This window comes from Psittacula echo (genome assembly GCF_963264785.1).
Source record: "Psittacula echo genome assembly, chromosome: 15".
In the NCBI taxonomy this organism is placed as follows: domain Eukaryota; kingdom Metazoa; phylum Chordata; class Aves; order Psittaciformes; family Psittacidae; genus Psittacula; species Psittacula echo.
Genome location: NC_137751.1, coordinates 7,921,999 through 7,939,268, shown reverse-complemented (window position 1 = coordinate 7,939,268; position 17,270 = coordinate 7,921,999). Strand labels below are relative to the sequence as shown.

The 17,270-nt window shown below is 56.0% G+C and overlaps 2 protein-coding genes across 2 annotated transcripts; both read right to left on the bottom strand.

The window, feature by feature from the left end:
* Positions 1-383: 383 nt before the first annotated feature.
* LOC308227348 (multidrug and toxin extrusion protein 1-like) lies at positions 384-6,053 on the bottom strand (the record flags this gene model as incomplete). Its single annotated transcript, XM_080629892.1, has 17 exons — positions 384-604; positions 917-1,064; positions 1,515-1,609; positions 1,954-2,086; positions 2,403-2,472; positions 2,551-2,626; positions 2,769-2,877; positions 3,134-3,201; positions 3,322-3,435; positions 3,937-4,034; positions 4,212-4,309; positions 4,677-4,721; positions 4,850-4,892; positions 5,009-5,157; positions 5,435-5,503; positions 5,687-5,788; positions 5,883-6,053. 17 exons carry the CDS (start codon positions 6,051-6,053, stop codon positions 384-386), a joined length of 1,809 nt encoding a protein of 602 aa, XP_080486018.1.
* Positions 6,054-7,890: 1,837 nt separating this feature from the next.
* LOC308227470 (multidrug and toxin extrusion protein 2-like) lies at positions 7,891-16,556 on the bottom strand (the record flags this gene model as incomplete). The annotated part of the gene is made up of 17 exons (XM_080630086.1): positions 7,891-8,129; positions 8,476-8,554; positions 8,813-8,907; positions 9,295-9,427; positions 10,064-10,133; positions 10,450-10,525; positions 10,918-11,026; positions 11,295-11,362; positions 11,592-11,705; positions 11,947-12,044; positions 12,161-12,258; positions 12,631-12,675; positions 13,325-13,367; positions 13,526-13,674; positions 14,041-14,109; positions 14,565-14,666; positions 16,443-16,556. The coding sequence occupies 17 exons, from the start codon at positions 16,554-16,556 to the stop codon at positions 7,891-7,893; spliced, it is 1,701 nt and encodes a 566-aa protein (XP_080486212.1).
* Positions 16,557-17,270: the final 714 nt, after the last annotated feature.

The following is a 17,270-nucleotide window of genomic DNA, read 5'->3' as shown; positions in this document are numbered from 1 at the left end:
TCCTGCCCTCAGCCTGCACCCAAAGGAGCCAGCCCGATGCATCTGGGTTTGGTCTTTATTTGGCATGTCACAGAGCAGCAGTGGGAGCTGGGCTGTGCTCAGCTCTGCTTGGCAGGTGATGGCTGGAGCTGGAGCGGGTTACCCGCACACTCAGTATGCATCGGGCAGCCGGGAGCAGTGCTTTGGGTGCTGGAGCAGCCGCAGGGCCTGTTCCTTGAGCGATGGCTGAGCAGATGCTGCCGAATGCTGACAGGGCCCCTTTGGCTCCCATGGGACAGGCATGAGCTGGATTCTCTTGCTGGCCAGTCTGAGCTTTGTAAGTCCATCGCTCAGGAGAGGCTTTCACCTCTCCAAAGCAAAGTCCCCAGAGTCCCTGGTGCGAGTCAGGGTTTGCTGGTTGTCAGCTTTATGACAATGCCGAGTGCAAGCACTGCGATGGCTGCGGCCACTGCCAGCCCGCGCCGGATGATCAGAGCCTTGGTGATGGCGACGGTGGGCGGAGGGGATGTGGCAGGGTTGGATTGCTGGGGCTCCAGCTGGTACGTTGGTCCCTCCACCCTGGTGATGCCCATGAGTATGACACCGTTCTCTGCATCCACTCCCGCTGCAAGGAGAACGGGGCATTGAGGGGTTTCTTGAGAGGGTTTTGTCTGAGGTCCTAAAGCTCGTTACGAGCAGCACAGAGCATGGAGATCTCCAGCCCTTGATGGAGCTTCAGTCCACAAGGTAAGACCTGCCCACATTGTAATCAGCTCCAGGTTGTGCCCCCACCCAACTCTGTCACCCTCCCAAGCCCAGCCTTGTAATTACTGTTTGTGCAGTAATGAAGGGCTCATCCCTGCCTTATGTGAATCCTTGGGGACCCTTCCTGGACCCAAACCCACCACTGCACCCAGTGTCCAGCTCCTGGCCATACCTACACACCCCTGCACCGCTGTGGCAGGGGGATAAGTGTGGGACACTGGGGCCAGCCCCGCACCGAAGGGAATTTCCTTGCAGGAGGGCTCAGGGCCTGGGTTCGGCTCCTCCATCGGTGGCTGGATCACTCCTGCACGGTGCTGAGCCTGGTGGAGGGAACACTCTGGGTTTAGCCAGTGGTGCAGAAATCCCCACCCAGCAAAGCCAGCATGTCACCTCTCACGGGGTTAATCTGGCTGGAAATGGCACTGTGTAGCTGAAAGATGCCCGGAATGAGAGCTGCTGGCTGGGGCACAAGGTGATGCTTGGGGCTGCAGGGTTGAGGTAGCTTGGGTGACCCTATCTGCTGTGTACTTCACATCCCCAACTGAAGGTGGACACAAGGTGCACAGAGAAGGAGGCTGTTGAGTGTGGGAGAGAGCTGAATACAGTGATCACAGGCCACTGGGTTTTGCTGGAGACACTGGATGACAGCCTTGGGCAGCTCTATCCCACAGGATCAAACCCATGGTGCTGTCTCATCCCACTGCAATCCCAGCCATGCCACTAAGGACCTTTCCTCCGGCAGGGCACGATGCTGTGGGTGCACAGGTTACCTCCTCTGCGGCCTTCCTCCAGTCCATGCGGGAGATGTAGGCGATGAAGCAGGTACAGAGGATGGAGACGCAGACGAGCATGCTGAGCCACAGGCCTGTGAGGGCACGCCGGCGTCAGCCGGGTGCCGCAGGCGGAGCAACCCAGCGAGGGTTCATCTCGGGACAGCGAGTCAAGCATGGATGTCACTGAGGTCAGCAGGGACACAGGGATGGGGTGCCCATGGGCGCTGCTGTGGGGCTGCCCGGCAGACCTGGCAGTGGCTGCTTTTTCCCAGTACAATTAAAAGCTCTCAGTAGTTGCAGGGGCCATCCCAGTCCACCCCATTGTGCCCAGTCCCCAGCAAGGCAGAAGAGGGTCGTGGTGATCCATCAGTGGAGCTGGGGGGAGCTGCTGATGGGATCTGGGGCCATGCAGAGCTGCATGCCTGGGGGTTGGTACCTATGATGCCGATCCTGGCCACGAAGAGCAGCACGGCTCCCAGGGGCAGCCCCACACCATAGTAGCCCACGGCGTTGAGGATGGCACCGAATTTCTGCTTGCCTATGCCTCTGAGCACCCCGCTGCAGGCACCCTGACAGGGACAGGGACAGCGGCTGGGGCCAGGGCTGGGAGAGCCGCCTTGGCCCAATGTGGGGCTCTGCCGCTGCCTGGGGGCTGGTGAACCAGCTCCCTGCCTCTGCCCCATGACTTCGACGTCCCTGCTTTTTCCTGTGATCATCATCTTTTCATGCCCTCAGTGTTTTCTAAGGGGTGACCGACCCCAGGAGCAATGCAGGGTCCTGGTGCTTGTGCTGGTGCTACCCACAGCCTGGGGGACCCTCGACCAACCAACCTGTGATGCTGCTGCCCAGCACCGAGGTTCCCTACTGAAAATAGCAGGGACTTACACACATGGCTTCAAACAAGTGGAAGACAACGTAGACAGGCATGACCCAGGCCACCAAGTCAACAATCTCCCTGGGGACAGGGAAGAGACAACGATGGGTTTGGGGAATTGACCTCCACACACTAAGGATAGGAGTCAGAGGCACTTACTTGTCCTGGGTGAAGATGTATCCCAGCACATCCTTCGTGGCGGCTAAAATGGCCCCCACAGCTATGCAAAGCACCCCTGAAAAACAGAGCAAAGCGCTGAGCTCAGGGGCAGCCAAAGGGAGAGAGGAGGGGGAGAAGAGGACACAGAGGACAGCAAATGCTCCTGCTGTGCCTGGAAGGAGCCCTGCAAAGGCTTCCGAGCCCGCTGATGGCCTGACCTGTGCAGATCAGGCTGGTGGAGGAGGATCTCTTGGCCGTGTCGATGTCGCCGGCACCCAGCGCGTTCCCCACCTGCACACTGGCGGCTGTGGCGAGCCCCAGGGGGATCTGAAACCACAGGGCTGAGGCTCACGTGTGCATCCAGGTAATGAGGGCATCACAGTGACAGCGGAATGACCGCCCGGCAGAGAGGGGAACAGAGATCAGGGCTTAAAACATCTCCATAAGACAGATAAGCGGGACAGGGAGAGGCTTAAATGCAGAGGGAGAAGACTGAGATTTGCTGGAGCTGGTTTTTGCTGGGTGTTCTGCCCAGGATGGTCCCTATGGAGCGTGGTCTGGAATAACAACCCCCAGCCCTTACCATGAAAGCAACAACGGACACCTCGTAGATGACGGACTGGGCAGAGAGCTCTATGACACTCAGCAGGCCTGGGGGAGAGGAGAGGGGCAGCGCTGGATGTGGGTGCCCAGGGAAGAGCTGCAGCTCTGCTGCAGACACTGCTCTGTCACAGCCTGTCCACCTCCCCACAGCTCCCTCTCTCCTCTCACCTATCAAGAAGCTCCCGATTTCGTAGGTCCACCACTCGATGCACATCATGAGCATGCTGGGGATGGCCAGGGAGGTGAAGCTGTCCCACTCCAGCAGGCACTCGCTGGACCAGCCTGCAGACAGGAGAAACATCCCTGGATGGATGATCAGAATGGCCACAGGATGCATCCTCGAGAGCACCCGAGGCAGCTGTAGGTGCCCTTCCTGTTTGCAAAGCCACCAGGGCAATGCTCCTGAGCTCCATAGGACCTCCAGCAGTACAGCATGCACATACGTGCTCTGCTGACGCCATCCTGTGGGCCATGGAGTGCTGCAACTCTCAGCTCATTCCTCCTCGAGCAGTGTCCAAGGACAACCTTGTGCTCATCCAGTCTGAACCCTATAAAGCCTCAGCAGAAAGTTTCACTTCCCCAGAATGAATGCTCCCTGCCCAGCGTGGCTCTGCCAACGCTCACACGTGATGTGCTGCCACCGGAGCGGCACCGTGTTACTGGGGTGCACGGGGCTGAGGTTAATATTTCACTGCCAGCACTAACAGAATTCACTGGATAGAAGTGATTGATAGAACATTCATGAACCCTGCGTAAAGCAGGAACTGAGGGAGCTGCTCTTACCTCCCCAGGTCTTCACATGGAGTTTCCTGCCTATAATATACAGGAACAAGAAAATGGCTTGTGAATATTGAGCCATGGTATTGGCCCAGGCGGAGCCCCTGCAGAGAAAATGAGAAGGGTTTTGTTGTCATCCTGCTCATGCCTCCCCAGCCTCGGGGTGCCAGAGCAGAACCTCTCCCAAGAGCGCCGGATGCTGGTGCTGATGTCCCTGAGAAGTCCCATAGGCATTGCCAGGGGCCGCGTTGTCCCCTCTTTGGGATGCAGACGCTACTCACGTGATGCCCAAGTGGAACACGTAGAGGAAGATGCAGTTTGCAATCACGTTGACAATGTTGCCAATGACCCCGCTCAGCACCAGCGGCCACATGATCATCTGCAAAGAGATGGGGGCTATGGTGCCTTCACAAAAGCTTCAGGAGAGAGGAGCAAAGGTCTCCACCAGCCCCACGCTCGGCAGCTTTCCCAGCCAAAAACTAAGCTTCCGATGACATTGCCTGCTTGGGAAACAAGTGTGCTGGAGGTAAATCCCTGACACGGGGAAGTGGGAAGGGAGGTCCATCAGGCAGGTAGGTATGACTGGCTGTGGGATGGGGTGATCCCCAGGGTCAGAGCTGCTCAGGGGAACCTGGGCAGTGGTGGGGACAAATACTACCCCACCATTGGGAATGGCAAGTATGACAACCCTGGGTGCATGGTTGAAGGGAGCCCTGAGTGCTGTGTCTGAGGGCTGTGGGACCTACCTGGTTCTGCAGGTATCTCGTCTCCAGGTTATACAGAAACACCGCCTGAAAAGGAGGTTGTTGGATGAGATGAGGCCAGCACTGAGTAGGGGCTGTGTGGTGCAGTGGAAAATAGAAGCAGGCTGCCCAGTCCCTATGTGTGACCAGCATCCGAGATGCCCACAGGGACTCACCGGGAGAGCAGGGACAAATGCCATCACATAGCGCTGGGTTAACCTAGGGGACACCAGAGGCTTGGTTAGCGAGGGGCAATGACCGTAGCCACCCTCCCGCAGCCCCACTGTGCTGGGGAGCGATGAGGCAGTGATGCTGAGGGCACAGGACCACCGGACCTGGAGACGTCGGGATCCTGGCGGATGAGGAGCAGGAGCTGTTCGATGTTGATGAGGATGGCACAGCAGGGGAAGCAGCAGAGCAGCAGGATGAGGGTGGCACGCTGCAGGATCACCCCCACGCGCAGCAAGTTCTTGCTGCCATAGGTCTGCAAGGAGAGAGGGTGGCAGTGAGCTCTGCTGCACTGAGAGCACACCGGTGCGGGGTGGACAGGGGCCGCTGTTGGACCCTGACCACCGTAGACTGCCCAAGAAGTATTTGGTGTGTCAAGGTAAGCACGGAGCTCCCTGTTATGGGATTGCCACTTGGGAACAGACTTCCCCATCCCGCAGGTACAACTGGGACTCTGTGCAGTGCCTGGGCAGCATCAGCCGATGCAGGAAAACCCCATGTCTCCAGCACAAGTGCCAGCATCTCTTACCCACCTGTGATATCAGGGTGTCACATGCCGAAGACAAACCATAACCTACAGAGATGGCAGTAACATTTATAACCTGGAAACAGGAGTTAAAAAACAAAGAGCCAATGTGAGCATTTGAGACTTTGAGGTAGGAAGAGGGGCTAAAAGGAAAAGTAGGAGTCTGAAATCTCCTCTGTCCTTGTCTGCCTCTGTTCCCGTAGCCCGTCCCAGTGTCAGCGGGTGGGAGCTGGTGCCCGGTGCTGGGGCAGATGCTTACAGCAATGGCCAGCGTGACAGAGGCCAGCTCGACCTTGCCCAGGTGGCCACAGAATACGGAGCTGATGAGGTGTATGAGGAAGATCAGCAGCTGGATCAGGATCTGAGCGCGGGGAAGAGGAGAGGCGAAGATCAGAGATGGAGGTGAGCAGGGGTGGCTGTGCTGGGGGGGAGCCTTCTCCTCCCAAGGTCCTTACCAGCGGTCCCGCCAGCACCAGCAGCTTCTTTGTGTCCTCCCAGAAGTTATCCGGAAGCAGGCGCCGAAACCGGTGTCGTTTCTTCCCGCCGCTGCCCGGTGTGGGATCACGCTGCCCGGTGGCCATGGTCTCACTGAAGCCATTCTCCTCAGGAAGATTCACCTGCTTCATGCTGCCGCTCTGCCAGGGGAGTGGAACAACCCTCTTCTTCCTCTGTGCTCCGTTAAAACCACCCAGACACTGTGAGCAATGTGTAACCACAGTGGTGAACTTCAGCCGGGGCCAGCTGGGTTGACCGCATGCTGCTGGCAGCGGGGTGCCCATGGGAAGTGCCGGTGGTGGGTCAGGGCAGGGCATGGAGCTGCTAAAGGTGCCGTGCACTGCTGCGGGCCACGCAGAGGAGCCTGGACACGGGACAAGGCATTTGCTGCCTGCCCTGAGCCCGCACAGGGGCTGAGCCATCCCAAATTGCACCCAGGAGCCCTCCTACCTCTCTCCTGCTTTGCTGTGGCTCCTCTGGCTGGTGCGCTGGAGGATCCATGGGTCCGTGTCTGCTTTCCCGTGAGCTGGTGCCGGCAGTGGCGGTGCCGCTGTGCGCTCAGCGCCTCTCACCGCAGCACGGCGGTGGCCAAGACAAGCCGCCCTGTTGGCTCCGGCTCTCGGCCTCTCACAGCAGCATCGAGTGTCCCTGGCACCATTCCCCAGCCAAATATAGTGTCCTGCCTTGTCCCAGGACAGGGGAGGCGGAGGGGAGCTGCTGCTGCGGGGCAGACCCTGCTGAGCTGGGCTCCAGTGTGCTGTGGTGGAGCGAGGCAGCTTCCTCCTCTCTCCAGGCTCCCATCCCAAAACTACTGGGATTCTGAGCAGGGCAGAGCCTGCCACATCCTCCACCAATGTGGGCAATTCAGAGCTGATGCCTGTTTCAAGCTCCTTTATGCCAGTCTTTATTATGTCTTTGTATTATTTATTATATCTTTTCATTCCAGGCACCCAGCAGCATGTGCCAGGAGCATTGTGGGGTGGCAGGAAGGTGCTGTGCACCAGCTACATATGGGATTTACCTCCAATGGCTGAGCACATGCCACACAACTGCAGGTAAGACACTGGGACACATCCCAAGGGGCTCATTGGTAAGGGCAGGGATGCGTAGACAGTGCTGCAGTGATTGCATTAAGACATACAGCAGTTCCTTGATGGTTCTCATGCAGCTCACAGGAGCATTCAAGGTGCACAAACCCTGCTTTTGTACCCAGAGCCAGCCTCAAACTGCAGGGCCAGGAGGCTGAGGCTTTGTCCTGCGCAAACCCATTGTGCAAGCTGCACAGACCAGGCGCTCCTCTAACAGCTCAGTCATGCCAATGACCGGGGTCAGGCTCACGCCACGTTAACAGCCCAACGTTTACTCAGAAAACTTTATTGTATCAAAAGCCCACCTTACAAAAGTGCAAAGAGGAGTTGCTTTAGGCCCTGTGCCTGCCACACAGCGGGGAGAGCAGGGCCAGCAGCCAGCACCCAACGCCCCAGCAGCAGTCAGAGCAGTGAACCATGTTCCAACAGCATGGGTCTTCCCCTGTGCTGCTGCAACAAGTGGGCTTTGCCATGCCGAGATACTGGCACAAACTGGTGCATGAGGAAACCTGCTACAGGCAGCAAGAGCCTCTGCCACTAGCAAGTGATACGGACAAATGGCCCCAGGGAGCAGAAAACAGGATAGCAGCACAAGGTCCCTGTCTCCTTCCCCAGCCAGCCCCAGCATACGTTCCTGCCTATCACAAGTGACATCCCAACGCAGTGCAGTGCAGGAGAGGAACCAGCTCTCAAGCACTTTCTTCCCAGGTGCTGCAACCTCACCCCCTTTAAGAACTTTGCACGTGGGATAAAACATTGTGAGTTAACCGGAAACTGAGCAAAGTGACTCTTTACAAGGAATTCCTCTCCCTGCACCATTCTCCTGAGATATCACCACATGTCCTCCTGCTCTGTGCACAACTCCCCAGTGTCCCTGGTTCTATCCATTGCTGGTCAGCAGCCGGACCAGGATGCCCACCAGCAGGACAGCGACAGCAGTGGCAGCAGCCAGCACGCGGCGGATGATCAGAGTCCTCCATACCACCTCGGGAGGAGCAGGGACAGCAGCAGGCTCCTCCTGCGTGGTGAGCTGGTGGTCAGGTTGGCTCTCCTCTTCGATGATGATGCTCTCAGGCAGGACCACAGTGTCCACAGCATCCGTGTCAATGGAGATGTGGTCTGTGTAACAGAAAGGTGAGTGTTGTAGGGAAGCTGAGCTGCAAAGTGAGGACATCCCAGTCTGATGCTGCACAAGCACTAGGGACAGTCCCCTTTCCCACGGCTCAGAAACACTGCGACATGCCACAGCAATGTGGCTGGCAGTCCAGGCTCTTCCCTGGAGCAGCCAGGGTGGTAACAGGGTGTCTTTTACCCCATTACAAAGTATAGGGGAAGTGCCACTGGCCTGGGACCAGGACCAGGCATCTAGGCTTGCAGGACAGACACACTGCCATGCCTATGAAGGAAAGGAAGGGCTGGGTGGAGAATTCGGGCTCCCTCCCTGTAGTCAGGCCCGGTTACATACCCACAGATGTTTTGTTAGCAGCTGTGCCACTGGAGTTCACATCTTCCAGTTGTTTTTTCAGTCCAGCTCGAACTTGAGCCTGAAAGCACACAAAGATCTTTGCACTTCTCAGTGTGAGAATCTCCTGCCAGAGCAAGGATCTCCTGCCCAGCCAAGCAAACCTCTTCCTTCCACTCCCCCAAAGCAAGCATGATCAGCACCAAATTGCTCCTCCACTACAGGAGAGGGACAGATCCCATTTCACTTCTGCCTCCTCCCAAAGGGCTCAGGCATTGTACTGGGACAGGAACTCCCCTAACACCTTTCAAGAGTTACTAGAGAGAAGCACAGGTCTCACCTCTTCTGCAGCTTTCTTCCAATCCATGCGCATGACAAAAGTGGAGAAGGAAAGGGCTTGCAAGGAGATGCAGATGATCATTCCCACCCACAGACCTGCAGCAATGGAAAGTTACTTCAGGAAAGGCCTGAGGAAAGCCTGCTTTTGACAGCCACTGCCAAAATGCCCAAGGACTTCAGTGGCATCAGATAATTGCCCAATGTGTAACCCTGTCTGGATGGGAGAGCTGCCCTAAGGGGCAACAAGAGGAAACAGGGTGCTCCTATACTGGCAGCAAGCCTGGATTTACTGGGCTATCTCAGCCCTGATTTAATGGAGGCTACTCAGAGGCTGTCTCAGGTAAACACTTCAGTGTGCAGTCCAGCCCCACTGATCCAAAGAAAGATCCAAGCACAAGGACAGAGCTCAAGGCACAGGATTTGGCCCAGCAGAAGCAGTGCTGGCAGCTCATCCAGTGCCAAATGGAGGGAGGACACACATACCTAACACCCCCATCTTAGCTGCAAACATCAGGGAGATGCCGATGGGCAGGCCCATGGTGTAATAGCCGACGGCGTTGGCAATAGCACCCAGCTTCTGCTTCCCCGTGCCCCGCAGCACGCCGCCACACGTCGCCTAAGGAAAGCAGGCAGAGGAATCAATGCACTGGACAGCATGTGCTATGGAAGGTACCATCACAGGGGTATGGCACAGCCCTCTGAATAGGGGAACCCACAGCACTGTTCTGCAAAGCCAAGAGGGACCAAAGCCACATCACAGGGCACATGGTGCAGGGCTCCTCTTGTTCCAGGCGCAGGATGTGGAGCTGTCTGCAGACACTGAGGCATGCCAGCAGACACCACAGTGCTTTCCATGCTGCCTGGGCCCCCCCACCCAGGGACATAACAGGAGGAAACAGGATGAAATTACTATCTAACAAGTTCTATGAGCACTGCCCTTAGGTTGGGAGTACCTGGTATCTCTCAAGATCCAGCTTCTCACTCGTGCTGCTCTGACAAGATAGTAAAAAGCTAAAGCGTTGCCAGGGGAAAAGAGGGAGAAAGAACTGGGTTGTTTGCAGCAATGCCAAAGGCCAACCACAAGCACAGGGGATACTGAGGTGCTATAGGTAATGCAAACAGCTGCTTTGACAGTTATCAGCTTGCTTCTCTGTCTCATTTTAGCAGATCAAGAGTGAACTAGAGGCAGCTTTGTACTTTCCATTGTACCCAACCTACAGAGAGGAATCGTTCCACATGCTGGAATACTCACTGCTGCTGCATCAAACAAGTGGAATGGAGCAAAGATGATCATCACTTTGGACACCAAGATAACGATCTCCCTGTTGGGAAGATGTACATACTGGTCAGGGAAAACAGCACAGCCTGGTCCCAAGGGACTCTGGTTCTGACACATCTCCCTCAGCCAGCTGCAAAAGCCTGATCCCAGCCCATGAGACTTGAGTGGATGGGTGCAGCTTAGGTACCACCATGGCAGTGTCCCAGTGCCAGAAACATCTGTGCTGCCCAGTGGGGAGGAACATGTTTGCCAGATGGGGGTTTATGAGTTCTATCTGTCAGCAGCTTCTGAGCAGCTCCTTGATGTAAATCACACCCTTCAAGAAGGTAATAATACCCAAAAGAAAGCTGTTAACCTACTTGTCATTGGTGAAGATATATCCCACCACATCCTTCAGGGTTCCCAGTAACGTTGCAACCACCACAGCAAAAACTTCTGGAAGAAAAAGAAATAGTCAAATTGCTTGCCTCAGGGGCAGCAGGTCCTGCTCCTGACCCAGACCTCAGGGCTTCACGTGATGAGGACTGGGCCTGGCTGACCTCCAAGTGACACCACAGCAGAGGAGAAGTCTGTTTTCCTCATTTTCTCCCCAGATACTCCCTCTACTTTCTGGAGGTGGAGGACACAAAGCTAAATTGCATTTTCAACTATCAAAGCCTTTGTACCAAGTTCCTAACATAAAAAGAGAAGCCAGGGTCTCACCTTCCCTAAACAGAGTCCAGACAAGTAGGTCTGGGTTACTATGGGGAATCCCCAGCCCCGTGAGAGAGAACTGAACCATCTGCTAATAACTGCACTATATTCCACTCTGCAGGACCTGGGCTGACCTGTGCACAGCAGGGCAGTGATGCAGGAGGTCTTGGCTTGCACCGCATCCCCTGATCCCAAGGCATTGCCCACTCTGACGCTCGCAGCCACACTGAACCCCAGAGGCACCTGAGAAGCAGGAGACAAGCAAGAGGTGAGTGGCAATAGAACCTGCAGCAATTTTTCTCTTCCCCAGTATGGAATTTGGGGCAAATGGGCATTGCTGCATCAAAGGGATTTTCCATCTGCAGCACACCTGGGGATGTACAATTGTTCTGCAGGCCTGGAAGTCATCACCTGCCTGGTACCAACTCCCACTTCCCTCCCAACCTTGATCTTAAAGACCACAGTTTGGGGGCTTCCTTCCAGGCTGATCTTTTACACACCCAGCCCTTACCATGTACGCTGCAGAGGAGAGCTCATAGATGACAGACTGTGCGCCCAGCTCCACCACACTGAGCAGACCTGGAAAAGATTCAGCATTTCCTTCACTGAGTCAGAATTCAACTCCTCCTTTGCTGACAAGAAGGCAGTGACTACAGGGTTCCCATTTAACAGATGCAGCATCCTGCAGAACCAGCCCTGCATGCGAGGAGGCTGCTGGCAGGACACACTCAAGAGGCAGCCACCAGAGCACTTCCATGGCTGGAAGATGATCTGTTGAGGTAGAGGAAAAAAGAGGATTTGGACTCACCTGCCAAGAAGCTTCCAATCTCAAAGGTCCACCATTCAATACACATCATGAGCATGCTGGGCACCGCCAGCCAGGTAAATGAACCCCAGTCCAGGAGGCAGTCCTTGGACCAACCTGCAATGAGGAGGTGAAGCAAAATGACTGCATGTTCGCCCTTTGCTGCTGTCCCATGTTCTGTTCCTGAGACAGGATGATCAACAAGAATGTACTTGGAGCTACAGTAAAGGCCTTGAGGACATGGCTGCAGCATCTTCCTGCCTTGAGGGGAGGTAATCCCTTTGTCAGTTGCTGGTGACAGTGCCAAATCCTCAGGGCCAGATACCGGTATTTTGAAGGATTAAGCTATGAACAGTACCTCCCCAGGTCTCCACATGGATCTTCTTCCACCGCACGTAAAGGAAGAGGAGAATGGCCTGGGTGTACTGAGAAACAGTGTTAGCCCAGGCAGAGCCCCTGGGGAGAGAGACGGGCAGGTCAGAGGGTGCTGGAACCAGGCACCCAGGACACCCCAGCCCCTAGCAAACCCCTGCACCCAGTGAGAGGCTGTCACCACCTCTGTTCACACTTACACCAAGCCCAGCTTCAGTGCATACAGGAAGAAGGCGTTCATGGCCACATTGGGGATGTTGGCTGCAATCCCTGTCAGCACCTGAGGCAAAATGATGGCCTGGAAGCCAAGAAGGAACTTTGGAGTTTACTGCCCCAACACTGCCCAAGCCCCATCCAGCAAACACAGGGGAGACCTACAGCAGTGCCCAAGGAGAAAGCCATGAGGGTAGCTCCTGTTTCAGGTAAAGCTGGATTGTGTTAGGCATGCAGAAGGGAGCTGCAGGGCTCAAGAACTGGTGCAATCAAAATGAAGAGTTAGGAGGTAGCAATGGGGAAATGGAGCAAACCAAGGGTGATTCCTATGAGCTCTCCCTGCCCTGCAGGGCTGCCTGCAGACCGTGCATCACACTTTTCTCAGCCCAGCTCTCCCCAGATAAATTTAGATGCCAAGTTTTATGCACATTCCAGAGCCTGGCTAGTTATACCATACCTGACTTAGTAAATATCTTGTCTGCAGCTGGTACAGAAACGCCGCCTGCAAGAGTCAAGATTCATTTCATCAGCACCACCACACTGATTCGACTGCCAGCTGCCATTTAGCACTCACAGATGGGTCCTTCCCTCAGCTCCCCATGCTGCCCAACACCTTGCTCCTACGGTCTGCTCTGCCACCCAAGGCCAAGAGCAGCAAAAGGCACCTCCCGTTCCCACTGGGAAGAGAGAAGAGTCTCTAAATGGGAAATCTCCCGTGCTTCCTCATCAGCATGAAGTGCCTGGAAGCCTTGGAGGAAAGGATTAACCCACAGGCCCTTATTTCCCAGGGGTACTGCTCTGAGCCAAGAGCCCAGCAGCTATGAGTGTGTGTGAACAGCAAGCTGCAGGCTTTATCTCAGAGATAAGAGTGGACTCTGGAGCCCTTGGTTCCAATGTCCATCACCGGTTATGTGTTGTGCAGAGACGTGGCCTGCAGTAAAAGACTCTGCACAGCAAGATGAAAGACTGCACGTTTGCTGGTCCAGCAGCTGCTGGCCAACACACATCTGTTAAAGCCCAAGATCAAGGAGCACGTTGCAAAACCTTCACTATGCTGCTCTGTGATCCAAACAGCAAAGACCCTCCCTCCCTCCCCTTCCCTAATGTTACTGAGGGATGCAGAGCTTCTAACAGCTTTAGCAGCAACTTACAGGAAGCGCTGGAATAAAGATCATCACGTAGACCTGAGTTAACCTGGAAAGACAGTTGTTTCCTCAGTTAATAATAGAGCAAAGCAAGAATCAAGACAAGCAGCTTGCACTCAAGCTCCACAGAGCCTTGATTCCAGCACCACATGGCAACCCACCCACAGCCAAATGCCTCATCCAGAAGGGCTTTATCTGATTGCTGACCTGGAGACCTCAGGGTCCTGTCGGAGGAGCAGGAGGATCTGCTCAGTGTTGATGAAGAGCGCCCAGCAAGGGAAGCAGCACAGCAGCAGGATGAGGATCCCCCGCTGCAGGATGGTGCCCACCTGCTTTGGGTTCTTGCCACCATACGTCTGAGTCAGGAGAGAAGACCAAGGTGAATGTTATAGGGAATCGAAGGGTCTGGGCAAATGCTCAGGACCCAGAGCAGCAATGGGCTGATTAAATGCATTTCCCATGCCCTGCAGTGGCTAATGCCACTAATGCTGGTTGGGTGTAACTGTCTCTCAGGTGGATTGCACCATCCCTTTGCTACCCAGGCGTGACTCCTTGGGGAAGCTGCAGGAAGGGAGCAGGCTCCAGCCAGTGTATCTGTAGCCCCATGCTGTCTGGAAGCTGCCATCCTCCCACCCTTTGTGCCCACATCACACTGCACAGGAGGTGAGACACCACCAATCAAACCTCACCAGGCAGAAAAGAAAGGGGGAGCTGCTACTGACCTGGGACATCAGTGTGTCACATGCTGAGGCTAAACCAGAACCGACGGAAATGCCTGTTACGTTGATAACCTGGAGGAGAGATAAAGGACTTGGGATGCAAGGGAGGGTGACAGGTCACAGTTCTGCTATGAGCTTTTGGGAAGTTTTCTATTTCTCAGAATAACACGATCTTGTTACCCAAATAGTCTTTTCTCCCTTTTAGTGTGGAAAAGAATCCTCTAGCAAGGGATGAATATCTAAAGGGCCACAAACAGTGCTGCTCCTAGCCACATGTGCACACTGAGGTCTAGTGGGGCCAGAGAGCTGGTCACAAGATCCAGCCCCCTGCCCCCTTGCACTGGCACAGGCACCCACTGCTCCATTCCCATTTCCTGCCTGTGCTCAGGGCAAAAGGAAGAACAGTTCAGGGGATGGAATGTTTGCACAGGGTACTCACATACACATTCCTACAGGTTTTGGTTTCGGTTTTTCCCTCTTTTTTACAGTGACACATAAATCATGTTTGAAATCAGAGTAATACGTACTGACACAGCCAGCGTCACGGCATCCAGCTCTGCTTTCCCCAGGTGGCCACAGAAGATGGAGCTGACCACGCTGATCAGGAACCCCAGCAACTGGGCAAGAAACTAGGATGGGAGGAGAAGGAGATGGTGAGATGAGGGCCCATTAGCACTTGAGGAGCACCACCCCTCCCCAGGAGTCACACTATGAACAGTCAGGTTTCCTGCTGTTCATAGGCTCTGCTCTCCTGTCCTTGCTCACCAGCACTGCCAGCGTAGAGGAGCCAACTCTAGAACTGTCAGTGACTTTGTCTTTCAAAGCAGACCTCTACCTGCCCTGTGGTATTTTGGTGCTGCACAGCCAATCTGCCAGATGACCTTGTTTACGTGGGGCTTAACAGCTTCACTAGAAATCCTCTTTTCCAGGATGAGGGATGCATAGAGAGGGAACATAAAAACTCCCAATGCTTTTCCACACTCCTGTACAACTGCGGAAAGCTCTCCTCCCAAACCACAATGTCCTCCCCTCCTGGAGAGACACCAAGTCCAGCTTGCTCCTCCCCAGGGGCTACAGCAAGGCCTAACAGTGCTGTAGCAGGGATTGCACTCCAGACCTCATTTCCCCTGAGCAAGAGGATGGAGTCTTCACAAACATCCACGGCACAGACTTCATGGCACAGCTAGAACCAGATGGTAGGAGTTAGAGACATTTATACCCACTGAGGGGCAGGCACGGCTGGGGACCATGCCCGCAGTCTGCTCACACTCCTTTCCACCCAGCAGCTGACAAGCAGAGAGCCCAGCACTGCTGGAGAACCAGCTCCTATGGGATCAGAGGAAGAACAGAACAAAACCGTCTCCTCTCCAGTCCTCCCGTCAGGCCCAGGCATGTTTGACCTGCTGCTGTGAGTAATCCCCGCAGGAGGGGTCTGCATCTCCCTGGTTGTTACAGTGCAGGGGTTGATGTGAAATGATCATTAACTAATGGCAGCTGCAGGTTTGGTTTTGAGGTTATCTGTGGACACAGAGAAGCAGGCTGTGGCACAGGGGGAATGGTTGAGAGAACTGAGCTAGTGCTGGTCTGTTCAGCCACAGAAACAGAAACCCATCTGTACTTCCTCTGCTGCATGATCGCAGCAAGTCAGTGCTGTGATGTCACGGAGGACATCTCTGAAAAGTTCACAGTTGGTACTTATTTACAAGGTAGAGTAGAAGATTCAAAGCACACAACTTCATGTGCAATGAATTCAGACTGGGCCTGTGGTGTGCACTCCTCAAAATGTGCTCAGTGCTGCACCATCCATCCCTGATTGCCAAAGGACGCATCTCCTTCCAGACAAACAGCAGTCCAGGGTGGACTTCAGGACCATTGGGTACCTCTGCAACCAGAGTCTGCTGAAGGGCTGGCCAAGGAGCTGGCAATCAAGCAAAGCGACCTGCTGTCACCCAAGGGGCACATGGCAGTGCCAGGGCTGCACCCTGGCTTCATAGGGTCCCCTTCCCCAAGTCCACTCATTCGTGGCCGCGCTGCCACGCGGATCGCGCTGGACAGCACCAGGAATTCCTGCGGCGAAGCAGCAGCACTTAGATGACAGTTAAGCAATGAATGGTGCCATCTGAACTCCCTTCAGCAGCGGGCACCGGCTGCGGGCAGCAGGGACCGGGCCACGGAGCCGTGCTGGGGGCTGAAGGGAAGTGATGCGGAGGCCGGGCAGGGCTCACCCCGCCGGGCCTCGAGGTCTCCAGCTCAGGCCCGGGCTGGCCGGAGCACGCTGCCGGGCTGCGGGTGCCTGACCCCGCGGCGATCCCCGGCCCCTCGCCGCAGCACCGCGGCCGTTTTCCCCCGAGCTGGCGCCGCTCCGGGCCCATCCCCGTCCCCCCTGTCCCCGCCCCGGCTCTCACCACGGGCCCCGCCAGCCGGGCCAGCTCGCAGCTCTCCCTCCGTACGCCCGCGGGCAGGAGGCGTCGGACGCCCCGCAGACACCGCGCTGCTGCTCCAGCCGCCGCTGCCGCCATAGCCCGAGCCACGCCGCTACGGCCGCCGCCCGCCTTATGGGCCCGACTGGGGCCGCCTCCCGGCTCCCGGGACCGCGGGGCTGCCGCTGTGGGCGGTGCGGGCCGGCTCGGCGCGGCCCAGTCCCCGCCGTGCACAGGTTTAGGGCTGGGCAAGCCCTAAACCAAGCGGGGGGACCCCCTCCTCCGCGCTCGGGCTGCGGGTCGGAGACCCCCCCGTGGGGAGGCAGGAGCTGGGGATCCCCCCACGTGTTGGCCAGAGCCAGGGCCCACCGTGGGGTTTGGGGGGGATGGGGAGCCCCCAGCGTGTGTTGTTGAGGAAATTGGGGTTTGGTTTTGGCCAGGAGGGGACCCCCCTGTTTGGTAACTGGCATCTAAATCCTTTCTATTCATTGGTTATGGGATAGGGACCCCCTGAGGATCACACACACGTTGATTAGGGACCAGGGGCTCACCAGAGACCCCCACCACAGGTGGTGGTTAGAGGCTGTGGACCTCCTTGTGGGGTGATGACTTAGGACCTTCCATGTGCTGGCTGTGGGCTGAGTCCCCTAACACAGGAGCCTGTCAAAGACACATCCTCCAAGACTCAGGGGATGTCCCCTCTGCCATCAGCATTTCGATAATGGTGAGGGGCAGCTTGCTCTACGAAGCCTTGTCCTCTCTTCCATCCACCCACCAGCACCTCATGAGCTGTGGATCGCCCCCAAACCAGGG